Below are 19,884 nucleotides of genomic sequence, written 5' to 3' on the forward strand. Positions count from 1 at the left end.
GAAAGATAATGTACAAGTCATGTTCATTGAGCCCAAAGAATATGGTTGAAAATTGGTTTGGAAAATATTTTAAATATACTTTGAAAAATCTTGGTGAAAGTCATCTTTTGATAGTAATCATCATTGAAAAGTTAGACACAAACTAGAAGAAAATATTAAAATTTTCAAGAGTTTTCAAGTTTATGTCAATTTTTGAAAATAGGAAGTATTTTCTTAAAAAACTATTTTTCCTTGATAGTATATGTCTTAAATAATGTCTACAAGAAATTTCATGATTTTTACAATTTTGTAGATTTATATAGGAGTTTCTGAATTTCGGTTGAAATATGATTTCAAGAAAGTAGAAATCCAATCGATTTGAATGGCTCAATCAATCAGCCGATCAATTGGAATGACTCAATCAATCAACTGATCGATTGGAATGACTCAATCGATTAAGATGGGTTTTTTGCGAGTAGAGTCTCACAGAATCAATCAGCTGATCGATTCAACCCTGCTTGGATCAATCAATTGATCGATTCAAGTGTATTTCCGCGACAAGAAGCTTGCGGAATCGATCAGTGGATCGATTGAATGACTTCAATCGATTGAGTCTCAACTTCAATTGATTGAAAAGATTGCTTTTAGCTGTAGAAGTCTGATTTCAGCACTCTAAGTCATTTTTAGTCTCATTAACCATTTCAAACCCTTTGAAATATATTTATATATATTTAAGGGCAATCTTCTTGTTGAATCAAGAAAGGTTTGGTTAAAAGAAGACTAAGTTGAAGTTTAGGATGAAGTTTGCATTCAAATATTGATGTTTGAACCTTAAAACTTCAAATTTTAGGTTTCCTAAAGTCTTAGGAATTCTAAGTTATTGTTGGTGCAATGACAAAAGTTTAGAGCATATTTTTTGGGGGGAGTCACTCTTTAAAAACATAAAAATTAGTTTTCACAACACTTAAGAAGGGAGTAAAACTTTCGTTGTGGTGAATGCTCAAGGTTGAGCAGTAGAAAATAATGGAAGATTAGATATCTTCATTGTTGGAGTGATGAATACTCTAGGATGAGTATTGTGAAGTGTTTAATGCTCAAGGGTGAGCATTGGAGGCAATGAATGGTATGAGACCTTCATTGTGGTGTTGTGAACAACAAGTAAAGTCGTGAACAACGTATGAATAACTCTTCAGGGGAAGAGTTTTTGATGTGTGTCAAAGGGGAGAATGTAGAGTTTAAGTTAGACATTCATTACCTAAAGAGGGAGGTTGCCCTCCAGGAAAGGAAGAAAATGATGGAAACCCTCATTCATGTTTTGACATGAGAATGAGTTAAGGCTATGAGATTAGCCTAACTTAAATGGATTGTCAAACATCAAAAAGGGAGAAATTATTGGTGTTATTTTCCTGAGTCAAGTTTGACCAGGTTGACTAAGCTTGAATTGGCTCAAGTTTAGTCATGATGTTTAAGTTTTGATATTTGACAATATATAGAGATTGCAGGTGCAATTATCCGTTTGAGGAGATTGGTCAAGGTTTGACTAGATTGATGTAAAGAAGAGTCAAGTAGGTTAAGGTTGACTGGATGCTTGACTAGAGAAGTCCTAACTAGAGGTTAGGCAGGGGTAAGTCCAATGGGGAGGTTAGCAAAAGAGGAAATCCAAGTGGGTCGATGTTGATCAGACACTTGGTGTGGAAAAGTCCTGTTGAGTGAAGATAGGTGAAAGTCATGGTGAGCAGAGCCAGACAGTTGAAAATCCTAGTGAGTGAAGGTAGGTGAAAGTTCTTGTGAGTGAAGCCAGGCAGGAGAAAGTCCTAGTGAATAAAGCTAGATGAAAGTCCTGGTGAGTGAAGTCAAACAGTTGAAAATTCTAGTGATTGAAGCTAGGTGAAAGTCTTGGTGAGTGAAGTCAGACAGGAGAAAATCCTAGTGAGTGAAGCTAGTTGAAAGTCCTAGTAAATGAAGTCAAGTGATCAGAAAGTCCTGGTAAGTGAAGCCAGGCAGTGGAAATCCAAGTGGGTCAAAGTTGACCGGACATCTGGTGATCAGTAAGTCCAAGTGGGTCAAGGTTGATTGGACATTTGACATAGAGAGAAAAAGTCCAAGTGGGTCAAAGGATTGACCGGACGCTTGGTGAAGAAGTCCCAGCAGGTCAAAGCTGGATGTGAAGTCAAAGCAGTGCATTTTTCTAGGGTATTAGAAAGGAGTTAAATGCTTCAAGCTTTAGGATCCTAAGGCAAACAAGGTGGTGATCAGCAGAGATGTGGTGTTTGATGAGAAGGCTATGCTATAACGTACTCAAGAAGAATGAAAGGAAACACCACAAAGCAACATGGAGAAATATGTTGTGTAGGTGGAGCCAGAGATTCATGACTTCGATGATTCTAGCTCAGAGAACACTGAGCATCGCACTATAGCTGGTGGTAGAACGAAATAAGTCGTAAAACCACCCACTAGATACGGATTTGAAGACTTGGTATCTTTGCGCTTATCACTAGTAGCAAAGACCCTACATCTTTTCAGAAGGCGATACACAGCTCTAAGAAGGACAAGTGGACGGATGTTATGGTGGAGGAGATGGAGTCATTGCATAAGAACTAAACGTGGGATCTAGTGAAACTTCCTAAAGGAAAGAAAGCTATAGGGTGCAAGTGAATATTCAAGAAGAAAGAAGCAATGTCAAAGGGAGAAGAAGTGAAGTTCAAGGCTTGATTGGTAACAAAGGGGTATTCACAGAGAAAGGGGATTGACTATGAATAAATTTTATTTCCAGTAGTAAAACATATGTCAATTAAAGCGGTGTTGGCTTTGGTGGCATATCACGATTTACAGATAGAGCAAATGGATGTGAAGATTGCATTTCTTTATGGAAATTTGAAAGAGCAGATTTTTATATCACAACATGAGGGATTTAGTCAACCCAGAAAAGAGCGATTGGTTTGCAAGTTAAAGAAATCGCTAACTCTATGGATTGAAATAATCTCCTAGGCAATGGTACAAATATTTTGATTCATATATGATTTAAAACGGATATAAGAGATGTAAGTATGGTTGCTGTATATATGTAAAGAGCCTTGAAAATAAATCACTGGTTTTCTTACTACTATACGTGGATGACATGCTCATTGTTGCGAAGAAGATGAGAGAGGTCGCAAATTGAAGAGGCTGCAGCGTAAGGAATTTAACATTAAAGATTTGGGAGAGGCCAAAAAAATTCTTGGGATAAAGATTCAAAGAGATATAACTGCATGGAGATTATGGTTGTCTCAACGTAGGTATGTGGAGAAGGTGTTGGATATGTTCAATATAAATAATGCAAAGTCAGTGAGCACACTCCTAGCACATCACTTCAATTTATCCAGTACACAGTGTCCAAAGACAGATAACGAGATCCAAGATATGTCAAAGGTTCCTTATGCTAGTGCAATTGGTTGTCTGATGTATGTCATGGTTTGCATGAGACCAGATTTGACGCAAACAGTTAGTATGGTAACCAAGTTTCTCTTAAATCCTGGTCGACCACATTGGAATACAGTGAAGTGTATTTTTAGATACTTGAGAAATAAACTGATTATGACATCATATTCAGTAGATAACCAGAAGATCCTTCAATTACTGGATACGTAGATGTAGACTATGTAGAAGATTTAGATGACAGAAAGTCTTGTTAGAGCAGCGGGGCCGGCAAGAAGGGGTGAATTGCTTGTAAAACAAAATACATCTTTCTCGATCTTTCAACTCTAATTAGTAGCACAATTATACTAAATTAAATTAACAATTAAAAAGAAGAAGCCAAGAAATTACTTGGTTACAACCTACGTGATTGTTAATCCAAGACAAAAGAAAGCACTAAAAATCTCCTTCGATAAAGGCGGAGAAGCCTCTTACACTCGTTGAACTCTCAGAAAGTTGCTAGGTAATGAATACAAGAGTTGTTGAATATTTCCTAGCTCTAGGGTGCTAGGACCTTGACGCCCACTAGAGGAGGGTGAATAGCGTCTCACCCAAATCATCGCTTCCTAGTTCCTGCGCTTGTTAGTGCACAGCAGAAATACAAAACAAATCTAACAAATAGAAAGCTAGACCTAGAAGTAATAACCAAGACAATCAAACCTCTAATACGTTTATATAACGTGGTTCAGAGATTACTTACTCTTATTCCACGGTTGTCCGTAAGGTGGCAATCTCGATCCATTGGTGGATGACTCCCCAGAAAACCTCCGGCTAGCTCAAACCTCCTTCTCGATGGAGAAATCTCACCACTACCTTGATCCAAACACTCTTAGATCACAAGAAGAGCTTAGAGGCTTTGGAAGACTACTAATAGGGATTAACCACCTCTATTTTGTCAACCATGGCCAAGCACCCTGAGCTCTCTTTAATAGAGCTTGGGAAGAAACACCTAGCTGTGTTTTCTGCCACCAGTCAACTGGTACAACCACCAGTTGACTGCTACAGTAACACTACAATACTGCTACAGTAACATTAAGTAAAACCTTGATTCTAGGATTTGGCCCCGAGTACATTCACTCAACACTCGTCCTTGTCCGACCAACTTAGACCTAGCCTTCTAGCCTCCTCCATCAGCCTTGCGTCCCTTGGATGTCTCTGTTGGTGCAATTTCCAGTAGGTCAAGGTTGACCTAGTTGACCAAGCGTAAACCTTGGTGATGGTTTCGATGTTTGACAATACAGAAAGACATGTAGACATGGACAATGCATGTGCAGTTGTCCATACGGAGAGATACTGATCAGAGTCTGATCAGGTTGGATGAAGAAGAGTCAAGTAGGTCAAGGTTGACCGGATACTTGACTGGGAAGTCCTAACTGGGATGTTAGGCAGTTCGGAAAGTCCTGGTGAGTGAAGCCAGGCAGTTCAGAAAGTCCTGGTGAGTGAAACCAGGCAGTTCGGAAAGTCCTGGTGAGTGAAACCAGGCAGTTCGGAAAGTCCTGGTGAGTGAAGCCAGGCAGACGGGAAATCCTGGTGAGTGAAGCCAGGTGAAAATCCTAGTGAGTGAAGCTAGGTGAAAGAAAAAGTCCTGGTGAGTGAAGCCAGGCAGTGGGAAAGTCCTGGTGAGTGAAGCCAGACAGTTGGAAAGTCCTGGTGAGTGAAGCCGGGCAGATTGAAAATCCTGGTGAGTGAAGCCAGGTGAAAACCCTAGTGAGTGAAGCTAGGTGAAAGTCCTGGTGAGTGAAGCCAGGCAAGGGAAATCCAGATAGGTCAAGGTTGACCAGACATCTGGTGAAAAGTCCAAGTATGGAAGCTTGGCACGAGAAAAGTCCAAGTATGGAGACTTGGCACGGAAAATTCCAAGCAGGGAGCTTGGCACGGGAGAAGTCCAAGTATGGAAGCTTGGCATGGGAAGTCAGAGAGGGCTCGGTAGCCCAGTAGCCCGGTAGCCCGGTAGCCCGGTAGCTCGGTAGCTCGGTAGCTCGGTAGCTCGCTAGCTCGGCGGCTCGCTCTCCGGACTAGGTCAAAGAGGGCTCGGTAGCTCGTTCTCTGGACCGGATGGAGTCGGAGAGGGCTCGGTAGCTCGCTCTCCGGACGAAGTCGGAGAGAGCTCGGTAGCTCGTTAGCTCGGTAGCCCGGTAGCTCGGTAGCTTTGACTAGGTCAGAGAGGGCTCGGTAGCACGTTCTCAGGACCAGGTAGGATTTAGGACTGGGAGCTCTAAACCTGGATCGGTCCCCGGGACCGATCAGGGTACGCACGGAGAGTTGGGCAACTCTCTGTGAAGTGTGCTGATCGGTCTGGGGACCGATCAACATATATAGAGCCTGATCGGTCCCCACGACCGATCAGATCAGCCCCAGACCGATCAGGGTGATGCCTGATCAGTCTGGCACTAGCCGTTGGCTCACAACGGCTAGTCTTCTGTCTTCTCTTCTTCGCAGGTGAATGCAGGTATAAGGGGGCTGAGTGCTTCTACAGTGTGGTAACCCTGTAACACTCGACTCTTCTTCTTCTTCACTGCTGTGATTTGAGTTTGCTGAGCTCGATTTTGCTTGAAGCTTCGCGTGAGCTTCCTTTCGGCTGGGTTCCTACTGTTGTAGGCGTCGCTTGAAGCTGCTGCTTCATCCAGTCGAAGAGAAGGCAAGTAAGCGAAGGTGTTTCATACATTTGTATTATATTTTGCTTCTTGCTGCTTTCTACTCCTGTATTGCTGTTGCAAAAGATTGTGGCGAGGTTTCTCCACCCAGAAGGAGTATCTATATTAGCCGGTTCTCCGGGGACTCATCCACCGACGGATTGATAGGCTTCGTCCACCTTACGGACACGCCGAGGAGTAGGAGTTTATCTCGGAACCTCGTTACATCGCTGCGTGTTGAGGTTTGATCTTCTTGTCTTTGTTTCTTTGTTTTATTTTCCGCTGCGCTAACCTTGATTTGTAGAAAGAAACGAACGATTTGGGGCGGCTATTCACACCCCCCCTCTCTAGCCGCGTCCATCGATCCTAACAGTCTCCTCATCCTTCACGTCTTACCTTCTGGAGCTTCCTTCAGCCTTGTCATTGTTGTCGGGTCTTCCTTTGCCAAGAGATCGCACTTCCGGGACTTCATCCATTGTCAAGTCACAATTGGACTTACTTTGCCAAGACTACATGCTTGGACTTACACCGCCAAGACTCATCCTTGGACTTTCCTCCTTTGCCAAGATCACACTTAGACTTTCCTTGTTGTGTCTGTATCCTGCATACTCACAATGCATATCAAATACAACAATAAATCTAACTTAAACCTTTGTCCAAATATCAAAACCTAGGGTCACTTGATTGCTCCAACATAGGGGTCTTTTTATATGCCCTGAAAAATTTTATCCGACGCTAGAAGACGCCTTCAATAGGCTTGAAGGCACTTCTAGTATGGCAAGTTCTATTAGTGCGAAGATAAAACTTTATCTTCGCTAACAGTTACTATTTGCCCAGTTTAAGGCGCCTTCAAGGGGTTGAAGGCGCCTTCTAAAAAGGCGCGAAGGCGCCTTCAAGGGATTGAAGGTGCCTTCAATCAAAAAGGTGTGAGGGAGCCTCCAGCAGCATTAGAAGCGCCTTTAGTAGTTCCAACGGCTCCGTTTGCTCTTCCGCTGCTTCGATTGCCTAGGTGATTTCGTCCCTATGGAATTGGGCTCACCCAAACTCATCTTCCGGTCTTCTTCTCGAGTAAACTTTTGCTCCAGCTTCTTATCCCTTGGAAAACGCTGCGTGTTTCCTTCTCATCCACCAGCGTACGCTTCCGCAGCATCTCGTCCCTTGGACACACTGAGTCCGTCGACTCTCTCCCGTACTGTCCTTCTCGCTAGTTGGGTCTTTCGCTCGACTTCCTGTGCTGATAAGTTTTTGCACACTTAGATACAAGACATCAAAACACAACAAGACCTAACTTAACTTGGTTGACCACATCAAAACTACTATGGGGTACTTACAATCTCCTTCTTTTTTATGCGCATCAACCCAAGTTAAAGTTAGGGTCAAACAAAAGGTATAACATGATTATGTGAAGTACTTGCAATTTAAAAAAATCTTTAATTAAGCAAGTTAATAAAAATTGCAAACTTCGTAAAGATAGCAAATTGTTCTTACTCCGTCTTAACTTGTACCTATTTCTCCTCCTTTGATCACATAAAAAAAATAGAAAAAAATAACAAAAATAGTTGGAAATATTTGAAATAAATTTTTAGGGGTACATAACAAAAATTATTAGTAAGCTGATATTTTTCATAAATAAATGACAAAAAATTGGAAATTAGTGTTTAGGTTTGAAAAATCTTGAAACTTTTGTCGAAGTTAAATAGAAAGAGATAGATTAGAACAAAAATTTTCATAAAAAAATATTATGTAATCTAAGAGAAATAATTTATTTCTACAATGCAACTAATTTTTATTAATAATTCTTAAAAAAATAGTTTTTCTACTATGAAAATTCTGCTAATTTTATTGAATGTGAAAAACACATTGTTCAAGGCAAAACAGTAAAGTTTTTTAATTTCTATTTTTCTAAATCTTTTAAAATTAAAAATTAACTTTTCGAAATTCAGATAATATTCAAAAAAAAAATTTATACCAAATCATAAAAATTACAGGCATGGGGCTTGACTTTTATATATATATATTCTGGTCCCTATCCTGGGTCTCCTCTTGGTCCCCTAATTTTTTTTGGATACTTTTCATCTAGTGACATCTAAATTATTTTAATTTTGTGTATAAATTATATATATATATTTTTTATATTTTTTTTTACCATATCAATGTATTTAATTGGATTTTTTTTAGGGATCACAGTTAGGAAAAACTAAATCCAATTTAATACATTAATAAGTTAAAAAATATTTTTAAAATTATAATTTATGCAAATTTAGGTAATTTAGATGGTAATTTTTTTTGATGTATCCATTAGATGAAAGGCGTATGAAAAAAATTAGGAGACCAAGATAAGATAAGAGATCAGAGGATCTGAACGGGTACCAATGCTACACGATCTTATGATTGCAAAATTTAATGCCAAATCGCAAAGGTTTTGAACCAATTGATGATTGGACTGTAATTAATGCTATGGAACTGAAACCGCGATTAAAACGCATATTCTATTTTCTATGATGCCTATTCCTAAGGCATATGCAATTTATGAGAGATTAGTGAAATTTAAAAAAAATGAAAAAAAAGTTAGTGAAATTAAAAAAATTTTGAAAAAAAAGTTTGAAGTATTATAAAAAAGAGGTTTAAGATTTTTATTTTAAGAACAGTAATAAAATTTTCAAGTTGTTTTCTCTCTTAAAATTGGTACCATCCAAGATCATTTACTAATAAATAAAAATATATGATTTAATAGATTTTATATTTTTGACGTGTCATATTGAAAAAAAAATCATTTAAAATTATAACCCTTGGAAATACGTTTAGTATCTATTAACATCAAAACAATCCTAAAAAATTCTATTGTATTCAAAATATCCGTATTTAAAACCATCTTATTGGATGTTTAATTCAGATAAAACCTAAAGTACGTGATTTGTCAATTAGACAAGTAGCTATAAGGTCTCTTTGGGATGGTCTAGTGGATAATGCATGAGGTATTATTACCATAAGATCTGAGATTTAAATCTCAGTAAAATCGAGATAAAATGCTTCCCTTATATGTTAGTAGTCGTCCGTGATTTACCTCCTCTATGTTAGTCCTGGGACAGATTGACGAGAACGCTAGGGACGAATATATTCACCTTTTGTCACCACGAAGTGAACTCTATAAGTATTTATGGATTGACATAATTGATAATTATATTAATATTTATTTTAATAATTTGAGATCAATGTGTAAAATATTTTGTTATCTTCTCATATAATTATATCAATATTTATTTTAATAATTTTGAGATCAAATTACCGCATGTGTAAAAGATTTTGTTATCTTCTCACCTAAAGAGTCCTTGCATTAAGATAAAACATCTTCATAATTTACTTATTTATATTTTATCACGAGGTCGCTAATATTAAATCATTTGAAATGAGATTTATTTATTTATTTTCCCTCCACTCGGCAAACACTACAACTAATAAAGTTGCAAAATTCTCCTCGCACTTGCTTATGCTGCAATTGGATTGCAAGTCGGGGGCCCAAATGGCAAATCAATTAGGTCATGAATTGACAACTGGGCCGTTTTTATAGCTATCGTTTTTTTGAAAATTACCAAAGTGACCCAACATCGTTAGGGCATTATATCCAGTCCGATTAGACTTGCAAATACGATGAGCAATTTCACATCTCTGCCGTTGGATAATGTAGGCTCTGCCGATGGGGAGGATAAGCCGTTGGTTTGCTGTTCCACGGCTGGCTTCGTTTGAAAGATCCATAGTTCGGGTTCGTTCGGCCTTTTGCGGAACAGCGAACCAAGGGGCGAATCGCTTGAGCAGCGAACGCGAACCAGGGAAGAAGAAAGGGGCGAATCGTTGAGGGCAGCACTGCGTGTCCTCCGGCGATCTGCTGACCTGTCGATCTTCTCCTTTATCCCGCGGTGTGATTCGTCTGCTCGATCGTTTGTTCCGACCATGCCGGACGTTCAAGCTCTCGTCAATGATTTCGTACTCAAGCTCAAGAGACGGTAAGTTTTCCCCTTATTTTCCTGTAGGTTTATCGTCTCTCGTGTAGGGTTCTTTTGATATCTGGTCCTTCTCTTAGAAAAATTGAGGGTTCTCAAGCGACTGCCAAGCATACGGCGGAGCTGCTGCGGCAGGTCGTCTCGCAGCAGCGAATAACGTATACGAATCAGGCCGCTTCTCTTATTGATGCTGTGAAGGCCGTTGGCGAGCAGTTGATCGAAGCAAACCCTGTAGGTAGGTTGTGTTATGCTTGCCCCGTTGCCATACCTCGCATATAGTTGATTGGCTAACGAAAGAACAATATTTGCAAATGTTATATATGACAAGTTTTTTTTGTATTTGAACCGATATTCTATATTGGGAGGTTATTCAAAAGTTTGGGAGTCATCCTGCTTTATAATATTTTGTTGGCCTATAACTATTGTCACCTGGAACATGTGATATCTACAAGAAATCAAAATTCAAGTCTTTGGTCAATGGCATTGCATATATCTGCTAGTGCAAGCGTAATGCAATCTTATTGTAAATTGAATCCTTGGTATATCTATGAACTAAGATATTCATGTGGCTGTACTAGTTCATTGTGCATAACTCATAATTATGCCAATGAAACAAGCCAAAAGCAAAGCTTTCAGATGGTTGCAATTGCATTAGAGAGATATTTCTTTGAAGTTCTTCAAATATTGTTTTTCATCTACAACTTAAATTCATCTTTACATTTTCTTTTTGTTCTATAAAGCTTGTGATATATTGACACTGTGAGACTTCTACTAATGGATGACCCACAGTATGACATACTAGGATGTGGGGAATAAAGCTTCTCAAACATGCTGAATTTTTGTTTGTCCAATTACCTTGTGTGTTTGTGTATAAAATGATAACAAATGGTGAAGTTTGGCACAAAATGATATTTGGTTAGTAATGTATTTGACTAAAGGAGGTCTATACATAAGCTGCTATACTTTTTCATAAGTAAAGCAATAAAAAGGTGTAGTTCATAATAAGAAGCAATGTCTAGCACTTATTTTGGCATGAGGATGTGTTGGTACCTTTCTCCAAAGGCATGTGACTTTGTTTGCTGCTATATTTACTGGTATATTTCGAAAGATTTTCTAGCCACACTTCATAGTACCTTCCAACCATTGCGAAAAATCTTTACTAACGTTTCCTTTTATTTATGGGTTACAAAATCACCATTATATGTATTTGAAAATTTGTATCATCTTTCCTATAATGAATTTTAATGTCTATAGCATCCTAAATAGCCAACTCTACTTAGTGGGATAAATGTTTGGTTGTTGTTCGTTGTTGTTATATCATCCTAAAGTCTTACAGACGATGCAATGTTCATACACTTAGTTTCCCTTGTTTGATGTTAGAAGATAATTTTGCATGTTTTTATAATCATTTGTTATTTTTATCTTTAAAAGAAATGATGGTTCATAGTTGATGTGGTTGCACAGAGCTTGCTGTTGGCAACATTGTGAGGCGTGTTCTCCATATGATAAGAGAAGAAAATGTTTCTTCAGCAATGTCTGCAGTGGAAGAATTGGCCTTAGGTAGTGATGATGATGAGGCTGAACATGACAATCGCATGGGATTATCTGCTGCAGCTGTTGCTGCGGCTGCTAGAAGCACCCTTCGTGCTCCTTCTCTGCAAACCCTCCTTGAAGATATCCCTGATTCTGCCACAGCTCCTCATCCTCCTTCTTCAGGGGGAGATTCTGAAGGAAAAAGCAAATGTATTACTCTCATATTTTACCATTATCTTCTTCTAACAAATAATTTAGGTTATGCCATCCTTCCTGTGGCATCCGATGATATGATAAAGTAGATATCAAGTTATTTTGCTAGATATGTAAGCTTACAATGCTGCATTTATTATGAAATCTTTTCTCACTTTCCATACACTGATGTTATGAATACTATTTGATATGCTTTTCTTCTTCAGCAGCAGCAGAGAGTAGCTCTAGGAACAAAAAATTGAAGCATGATGTGATCGAGGCTATTAATGAACTGATCCAAGAGATTGATACCTGTCATGAATTAATTTCAGCACAAGCTGTGGAGCATATTCATCAAAAGTATTATCTTGTGACACAATCATTGAATTTTTGCTCTTAAATATTATTTTCTTATATATCACTAATTTATAAGATTCTCGCCATAATTAGGAAACTAGCATGTGAATTTTCATTTATGATGAGGCATAAATTCACTGACATCAAACAACCAAATAAAATTAATTACATGCTAACTAGCTCTGCAACAGAGTTAATGGAAGAAAATCAACATATGTGATTAGAGCACCAAGCTTGAGGACTACACGGTTATCTTCATACAAGGTGATTAAAACACAATGTGGTGATATGAAATAAAGTGTTAATTCCAACCCTAGTGTCCACCCGGCAAAGGGTAAGAGCAAAAAGTAATAATTTAATGTATGGTTATTGAGTACACTTGTTTCTATTTATTTTCATGATGCTGGTTATTCATGTATGGTGCCTTCAATGTCTTTATACAAACTGTATGTAATAATTTAATGTTACAACCACAAGCCATTGTATCCCACTCACAGTTGGCTGCCTTGTTTGCTACTATAATCTATAATCTGTAGGAGAATATTATCAATTTCTCTGCATTGATGCAAATGTAGTTTTGAAAGATAACTTCATTTTGTTGTAATCGCTGTGAATTTTTACTCTTGTCAGTGAGGTAATACTAACTCTAGGGCGTTCAAGAACAGTCAAGGAATTTCTTTTTGCAGCTAATGAGAAAAAAAGGTCTTTTCGTGTTTTTGTTGCTGAGGGTGCTCCAAGGTTAGCACACCTTGTTCACTACTATGTGCTATGCTTTGAGATAATTTCGAGATAGTGTTCTACATTTGTGTTTTGGCTTTAGCTTTTATTTCTATGATTATCACTCAGGTATCAAGGGCATGTTCTTGCTAAAGAGCTGGTTGGAAAAGGATTGCAGACCACTGTTATAACTGATTCTGCTGTTTTTGCCATGATATCGCGTGTAAACATGGTAATATATAGACGAAACTGTTGTTGGAGAAATGTTTTTCATCTATAACTCCAACTATACTATGTAGGTGATAGTTGGAGCTCATGCAATAATGGCAAATGGTGGAGTTATTGCACCTGTCGGCATAAATATGGTCGCACTTGCTGCTCAAAGACACGCTGTCCCATTTGTCGTCCTTGCTGGTAGCCATAAGGTCATAATAATCTGGTTAACTTTTTTGATGCATTCTACCCATATGGACACTTAACCTTGGTGCCTTCTTTTCTGAAGAAGTGATTTTCATGCTTCCTTTTTGTTTTAAGTAAGAAATGTGTGATGAACATATTTATATTGGCAAATGTAAGTACATGGGAATTATACTAGAGAATGTGCATGCATATTTTCTTTACAATCTTTTTAATTCGAGCAGAAATTAGAGATGAAATTTGAGTGGATAGAAAAAGGAACGGAAACAACTTATTTCACTGTTTAATTTGGAGAAAAATGTGTACTAGACAGAAAGGAAGTGAGGATGGTATTATTTCATCTCAAGCCAGTTTTTAAGTTCCATTCTATATGAGCTGAATTCAAAAGAAATGAGATTAAGATTTACCATTTGGCATTTGCTAATCAATCAGTGATGGGCCACTCTGTGGACCAGATAACAATCCCCTTGGACTTACCCCACTAGTTCTTTTTTTTGAAAAAAAATTATTTTAAAATTTCCCTTTCTCATTCCATCAACTATTTTGCATTTGCTGCTAATCAATCAACGATTGGTACTTTGTGGAACAGTTGGCAAGATCTTTGGACTTACTCACCACATGTTTTTTATTTTTTATTTTTATTTTTCAGATTTTCCTCTTTCATTCCATCCATATTTTCCTCCAACTAAATACAAATAGCAGTGTGTTTTCTCAATTTTTTCCTTTGCATTTCAAGTAGCACTGAAGTATTTGCATGAAACTTTTATCTTTGATTCCTTACCTAGTTCTTCACCATAAATTTTTGACCAAGGGAATGAACTCTTCATGTAGTCCAAATAGTTTGGGATCAACTCCCTTAATTTATTTATTCCTGGATTTCCATGTATCAACAACGTTTCTGGGAGGACAATATGAAGTTTGGACTACCTGATATGACTTGCAGAAATTGCTTCTTGTGGGATCTATTTGCGCTGCAATTTATTGCTTGTTTGAGATATTATTATCCTCCCTTCTATTCATCTTTTCCGTTTGCAGATTTGCCATGAACTTTGGATGAGTTACATTTTGTTGTTGTTGTTGTTTTGCTGTTGCAGTTGTGTCCATTATATCCACATAATCCAGAACTTTTGTTGAATGATTTTAAATGCCCATCTGAATTGCTGGATTTTGGAGAGTTTTCAGACTGCTTGGATTATGGTCAATTAGGGGATTCTCCTCCTATTCGTGTTGAAAATCCTGCATTTGACTATGTCGCACCCAAGCTCGTCAGCCTTTTCATCACCGATATGTAAGCTCCTTGTATCCTTTTATCAAGGATTCTCCTGTTTACCAATTTTTTCTTTCTTTGATGCATCTTTATAGCTAAATATCTTCTGACCAACTGTCATATTTTTTAACTTGATGTTATTAATACTAGTATAATGGAATAATGAACTATCTGCACATTCCCTCTAATGATTTCATCGAATATGTTTTTCTGGATTATGGAAATCAAGTTTTCAGTAAGCAATGGTGAGGCTAGGTAGGCATTACCATGTATTCTACTCAAGGAACTAATTTCAATCGACATTTAATTATCATTACCTTTCCCAAGGCAAATGATTTCTAAAATTTATTAGCCTTTTTGCATGGAGATGTCAATTGTGATTATTAACTTCTATAGCATCTTGATTATTTTTATCATCAGACAATCAACTTCATTCATTGATACATCAGTTAAAAATAAAATGATAAAAACACAAGCATGAAGCAAAATTGATGGAACAGGGTAGTCAAAATTGTACACCATGTAAAAGAAATATACCAACATTAAATCAACCTACTAAAGACATCTTAATCGGGATGCATTCCCATAAATAAGGTTGCACAAAATTGTCGACAAGATATGTTGTATTTATTCCTTCCATTGAAAAAAATGCTCATGTTAGGTGCTTGCGAATGTTTTTGTTTTCATAGCGATGCTTACTGGTTCATCATGCTGACAACTCTTGTTGCTACAGGGGAGGACATAGTCCATCTTATGTGTACCGGCTAATTGCAGATTATTACTCGGCTGAGGACCTTGTCGTGCGACGAAAATCAGCACCTTGAAATTTTATGAGGAGACAAGATTTTGTCTAAATCCTTACTTTAATATGGAACACTAGTTATCTGGTTAGAGAATTTCCATATTAGACACCAGTCAGTTATAGTGTATTTTTGCACTTCATCATATATGTTCTATTATTCAATGAACAACACAAGTGGTAAGAGGATGAAGGTTTATTCCAAGTTGAGGTGTAGATTTTTGTCTTGAATGTACGTTGTATCAAATTGTTTGAACGCCTTGCTGTTGTTTCTTGCTTTTTCTTCTTCTTCTTCATATATTCAATAAACAATTGCTTTTGTTTTTTTTTTTTGCGATCAATTTATCATTTGGAGAGCAGTAACTTCATAGAGGAATTTTGACATATACATTGGTACTAGAAGATGAATTGTTACTCAATCGAGCTGGCTTCAAGAGATAAATTTGTTATTCAAACACTTAACAGGGTTGACTCTGATGTGAAATGCATGATTGCACTATTCAAGAAGGGTTTGATAGAGGCAATAGTTTTGATATTTCTGTTAAATCCTCTATTGGAAACCCTTATTGAGTTGGATATTGCTAATGCTGTTCTAATGGCTATTGCAAAGAAAGATGATGAATTAATCAAGATGTGTATGAACCCCATGACCGCTTCAGTTCTTATCTTATGGAAAATCTTACAAGAAGGTAATAGTGGTTTATCCAACATTGTTCGCTCAATTATATCAGATAGAGTACTTGATAGAATATTGCTGAGCTTGGAAGCCAAGATGGTGGAGGCAGCTACTGGGATTGTGCTAAAATGCATGGGAGAGGATGGGCATTCCAGGAAACTAATTGCTGAGAGAGTACAACTGGCACCAGTTCTGGAAAGCTTTGCCATTGTGAATGATATGGACCGCTTTCAGATTATTTGCTTTCTTTTCAAGTTAGCTAAGCTCAGCAGGTTGGTTGTGAGCTCTCTTTGCCCCCTTTTCTTCATAGGAACTATAACATTTCTAGCTTGCAATCTATATAGTGTAGCATATTATTTACGGTTGAATGTCATGCCCATTGAGATGTAGTGGTGGTGATTGTTACACCAATTCAACTACTGATGCTAAATAGCTGAGGCAACATTTGATCCGTGTTCTGGGGCAGCTATAATACTAGAATATATGGAACTTGATCACGCACTTGATCCGAGTTCAAGTTTAATTTGACCTTAAACTGAATAGTTTTGATTTTCCTTTTTGATCTTTTTCAGGAGATTGTCCAAAGAGAAGCTTCTTCAAGCTATAAAAGGTGGAGGTGCTTTTAGTATGACGCATTCACTCCTCATCTACCTTCAAACTACGTCAATGGAACAATCCCCCTGTTGTTGCTGGTCTTCTTCTCCAGCTAGATCTTCTGGTATCCTTCCTGATCGAACATGACATTTAGATTGTTAAATTGAAGATAAGTAAGAAATATGTACTATGTTGTGGCTTCTGTTAGATTTGAGAACAAAATCTCAGACATAAAAGTAGCACAGTGATCATAACCTGGTTCAGTATTATCACCTCTTTTTTTTTTGCTTTGTACTGGCCATTAAGCTGTTTGTTTTGCCAGGTGGAGCCAAGAAAGATGAGTATATACCGCGAAGAAGCTGTAGACACACTTATCATATGCCTCAAAAATGTGGATTTTCCTAGCATTCAATTGAGAACTGCTGAGACAATCTTAGCTATCTTAGGAAGATTTTCATCCTCTGGAAGGCCTCTTGCTCGAGCTCTTCTTTTAAAGCATGCTGGAATAAGAAAAGGCTACCGAGCACTAATAGAAACTGAGCAGACTGGCCAAGCTCCTGAAGGATCTGAGCACAATCTGGTTGCAGCTATAGTCCTCACAAATTCTTATTGGCTGTTTTTTTTTCTTTTTTGCTTTCTGAATGAATGAACAACTATAAGTAGTCAAATATAAGGTATATTATAGTGCATTAAACATATAAGTCCCACCAATCTTGTTTAAAATCACAATTCATCATTTGATGAATTTCGTCTTATTTTTTATCTGCTCCACTGTTGTGAAGTTCTTTTTGTTCCCCTCATTGGCTTATTGTTTTCTGGTTCCGTTATGTAGGAAGGAGGAAAATGCTGCTGAAGCTTGGGAAAGGAAAATGGCCTTTGCTTTAGTGAGTCATGAATTTGGGCTTCTCTTTGAAGCTTTATCTGTTTGAAGAGCAGAAATCTTGAGCTGTCCACTTCTTGTCTTGTCTTGGCAACCTGGCTCAGTTATATGCTCTCCCTACTCCCTGATACTGGGGTAAGAGGGGCTGCACAAGTCTGCTTGATGAAACAATTTATCACAATTTTGAAGTCCGCAAGGCATACTGATGAAAAAGCACTTTCGATGCTTGCCCTCAGAAGTTTCATGCATGATCAAGGTATTTTATATTTTACAGGGATTTGATATTTTCTTAACATTAATTTTGGTGCAGTAGTGGTGACAAAAGAACCACATATTTCCACTATATAACTCCTTTCTCATTATCTGATTCACCTAGCAAACATATTCATGTGTGTGTGTGTGTGTGTATATATGTATACATATATATATGTTAGAGCATGCTACTTTCCTAGTCATGAATAACATTGTTATTGCTTTCAGAAGGCCTATTCAATCTCACTCTTTATATTAAAGACATATTGAAAACGTTAAGGGAGCTCAAAAAGTCATCTATATTGGCATATGAGATGCTAAAACTTTTATCAGATGGTCATGATTCAAGCATTGTAAGTACCTATTTGTGCCTGGAATTTTCTTCTATTGAATTCTTGCCTCAAAGTTTAAACTATCGAATTTATGCAGAAAGATATGTGGGTCTAGAAGGAATTGATGCAAGTAGATTGCAGCGCAAATGGTGAAGTCATATCAGTAATATGCTTCAAGAATATGATATTCTCTGGCCACCTCGATGGAATGATAAAGGTCTTTACTTCTAACATCAATCCCCTAGTCTAGTGACTATGCTGTGTGTAATATACTTGTGGAAGAAAAAATGTTCACACATTATTGATATAACATAGGTCTGGAAAGGTGGTGAGAATCTTCTTAGTCTGTTACAAGAAACACATGAACACTCTAAGGCAGTCACCAGTTTGGCCATAGTGAAGTCCGGTGACAAATTATACAGTGGGGCACTGGACAAAACTATAAGGGTATCTATTTTCTCTTTTAATGCACACAGAAATTGAGGAAACTAGATTTCTTTCTTGTTATTGTTGTTTTATAGTTAGGTACTATCTTGGAATGGAGGCTCAAAGACTTTTAATTCCAGTAAGAATGTGAAGTCTTTGGTTCTTGTTCAGGGGAAGCTATGCTGTGGTTGCAATGACAGCAGTATTCAGGTACGCTTATGGAGCTAAATCTACAGCATTTGTCTCGTAATTACAGATCTTCCATCTAATCAGGATGTCTTTCTATCATCATGTCAACTTTTAACAGGCATTTATACTTATCGATTTCTCTCGATCTCTAAAGTTGGGACTCCTAGTATTTGCTGCCCCTGCCATTCGGTTGATTTTCTCTAAATGAGTTTATAGTATTTTCAGCTGATACTTCCTTGATGAAATGGTTTCGCTCTACTTGCCTGTAAATATTGCAATATCAACAAACCGTTTATATTATGACCCTTCAAAGCTTGGGAATGAAGTAAAATTAATATTAATGCCATCTTACACTGTTCTTTCTCCTTTTCTGATTACGGAGAACTAGGCGCGTCATTATTTCGAAGCTGTTAAAACCAATATCGCATGTATTTATTGTTATGATCTACTAAGAAAGCACTCTATTTACAGGAAATAGATTGGGCTACTGAAACGTCTGTTACAATTCACCCTGGTAAAAAGAAATTGTTGGGGAAGGAAACTCCAATTTATGCTGTGCAATTACGTGATGGACTACTTTTCTCAGCTGGTATGTTTGTAGATGGTGTAGCTGTTAAGGTGAGGCAAAGAACCTTGTTTGTAGATGGTGTAGCTGGTATGTTTGGGAAAAAAAACTCATTTAAAACTGTAATAATTGAAAATGCCCTAAGTATCTATTAACATCAAAACAATCCTAAAAATTCTATTCTAATAAAATTTCCGTATTTAAAAATCTGTTTTACCTTTCTAAATCACCACTTATTAAAAAAACTGCAAGGTATTATTTTGAAAAGGGCCATTATTAGCTGCTGGACGAGATTTTGAAAATTAACCATCTTAATCTTATTGGATGTTTAATTCAGACCTATAAGCACTCACGGATTGACACAATTGATAATTATATCGGTATTTACTTTAATAATTTTGAGATTAATTGATAGTGAATACAAAATATCTTATTATCTTCTCAGGTAAAAAGCCGCTATATTAAAATATAATATTTTCAAAATTTATCTATTTATATTTTCTTATGAGGTCTAGACCATATATTTGTTTTTTTTCCCTCCACTAAGCGAGCATTACAACTATTAAGTAGCAAAATTCTCTTTGCACCTGCTTATGCTGCAATTGGCTTGTTGGTCGTGGGGCCC

At 37.4% G+C, this 19,884-nt stretch overlaps 2 protein-coding genes across 3 annotated transcripts; both read left to right on the forward strand.

Annotated features, from left to right (window-relative positions):
• The first annotated feature begins 9,819 nt into the window (after positions 1–9,819).
• Positions 9,820–15,627, forward strand: LOC121982235 (translation initiation factor eIF-2B subunit beta-like). Of its 2 annotated transcripts, none has more exons than XM_042535201.1 (9): positions 9,820–10,066; positions 10,144–10,298; positions 11,528–11,806; positions 12,016–12,148; positions 12,776–12,883; positions 12,992–13,094; positions 13,162–13,287; positions 14,374–14,567; positions 15,280–15,627. In XM_042535201.1, exons 1-9 carry the CDS (start codon positions 10,014–10,016, stop codon positions 15,368–15,370), a joined length of 1,242 nt encoding a protein of 413 aa, XP_042391135.1. In that variant the 5' UTR covers positions 9,820–10,013; the 3' UTR covers positions 15,371–15,627. The 2 variants fall into 2 exon arrangements, with proteins under 2 accessions (XP_042391135.1, XP_042391136.1); XM_042535202.1 differs by having other exon boundaries at positions 12,019–12,148.
• A 1,976-nt stretch (positions 15,628–17,603) lies between these two features.
• Positions 17,604–19,466, forward strand: LOC121980132 (putative E3 ubiquitin-protein ligase LIN-1). The gene is made up of 6 exons (XM_042532097.1): positions 17,604–17,751; positions 17,976–18,100; positions 18,195–18,296; positions 18,395–18,526; positions 18,677–18,715; positions 19,166–19,466. Exons 1-6 carry the CDS (start codon positions 17,604–17,606, stop codon positions 19,412–19,414), a joined length of 795 nt encoding a protein of 264 aa, XP_042388031.1. The 3' UTR covers positions 19,415–19,466.
• Positions 19,467–19,884: the final 418 nt, after the last annotated feature.

This window comes from Zingiber officinale, chromosome 5A (assembly GCF_018446385.1).
Source record: "Zingiber officinale cultivar Zhangliang chromosome 5A, Zo_v1.1, whole genome shotgun sequence".
NCBI classification, from domain to species: Eukaryota; Viridiplantae; Streptophyta; class Magnoliopsida; order Zingiberales; family Zingiberaceae; genus Zingiber; species Zingiber officinale.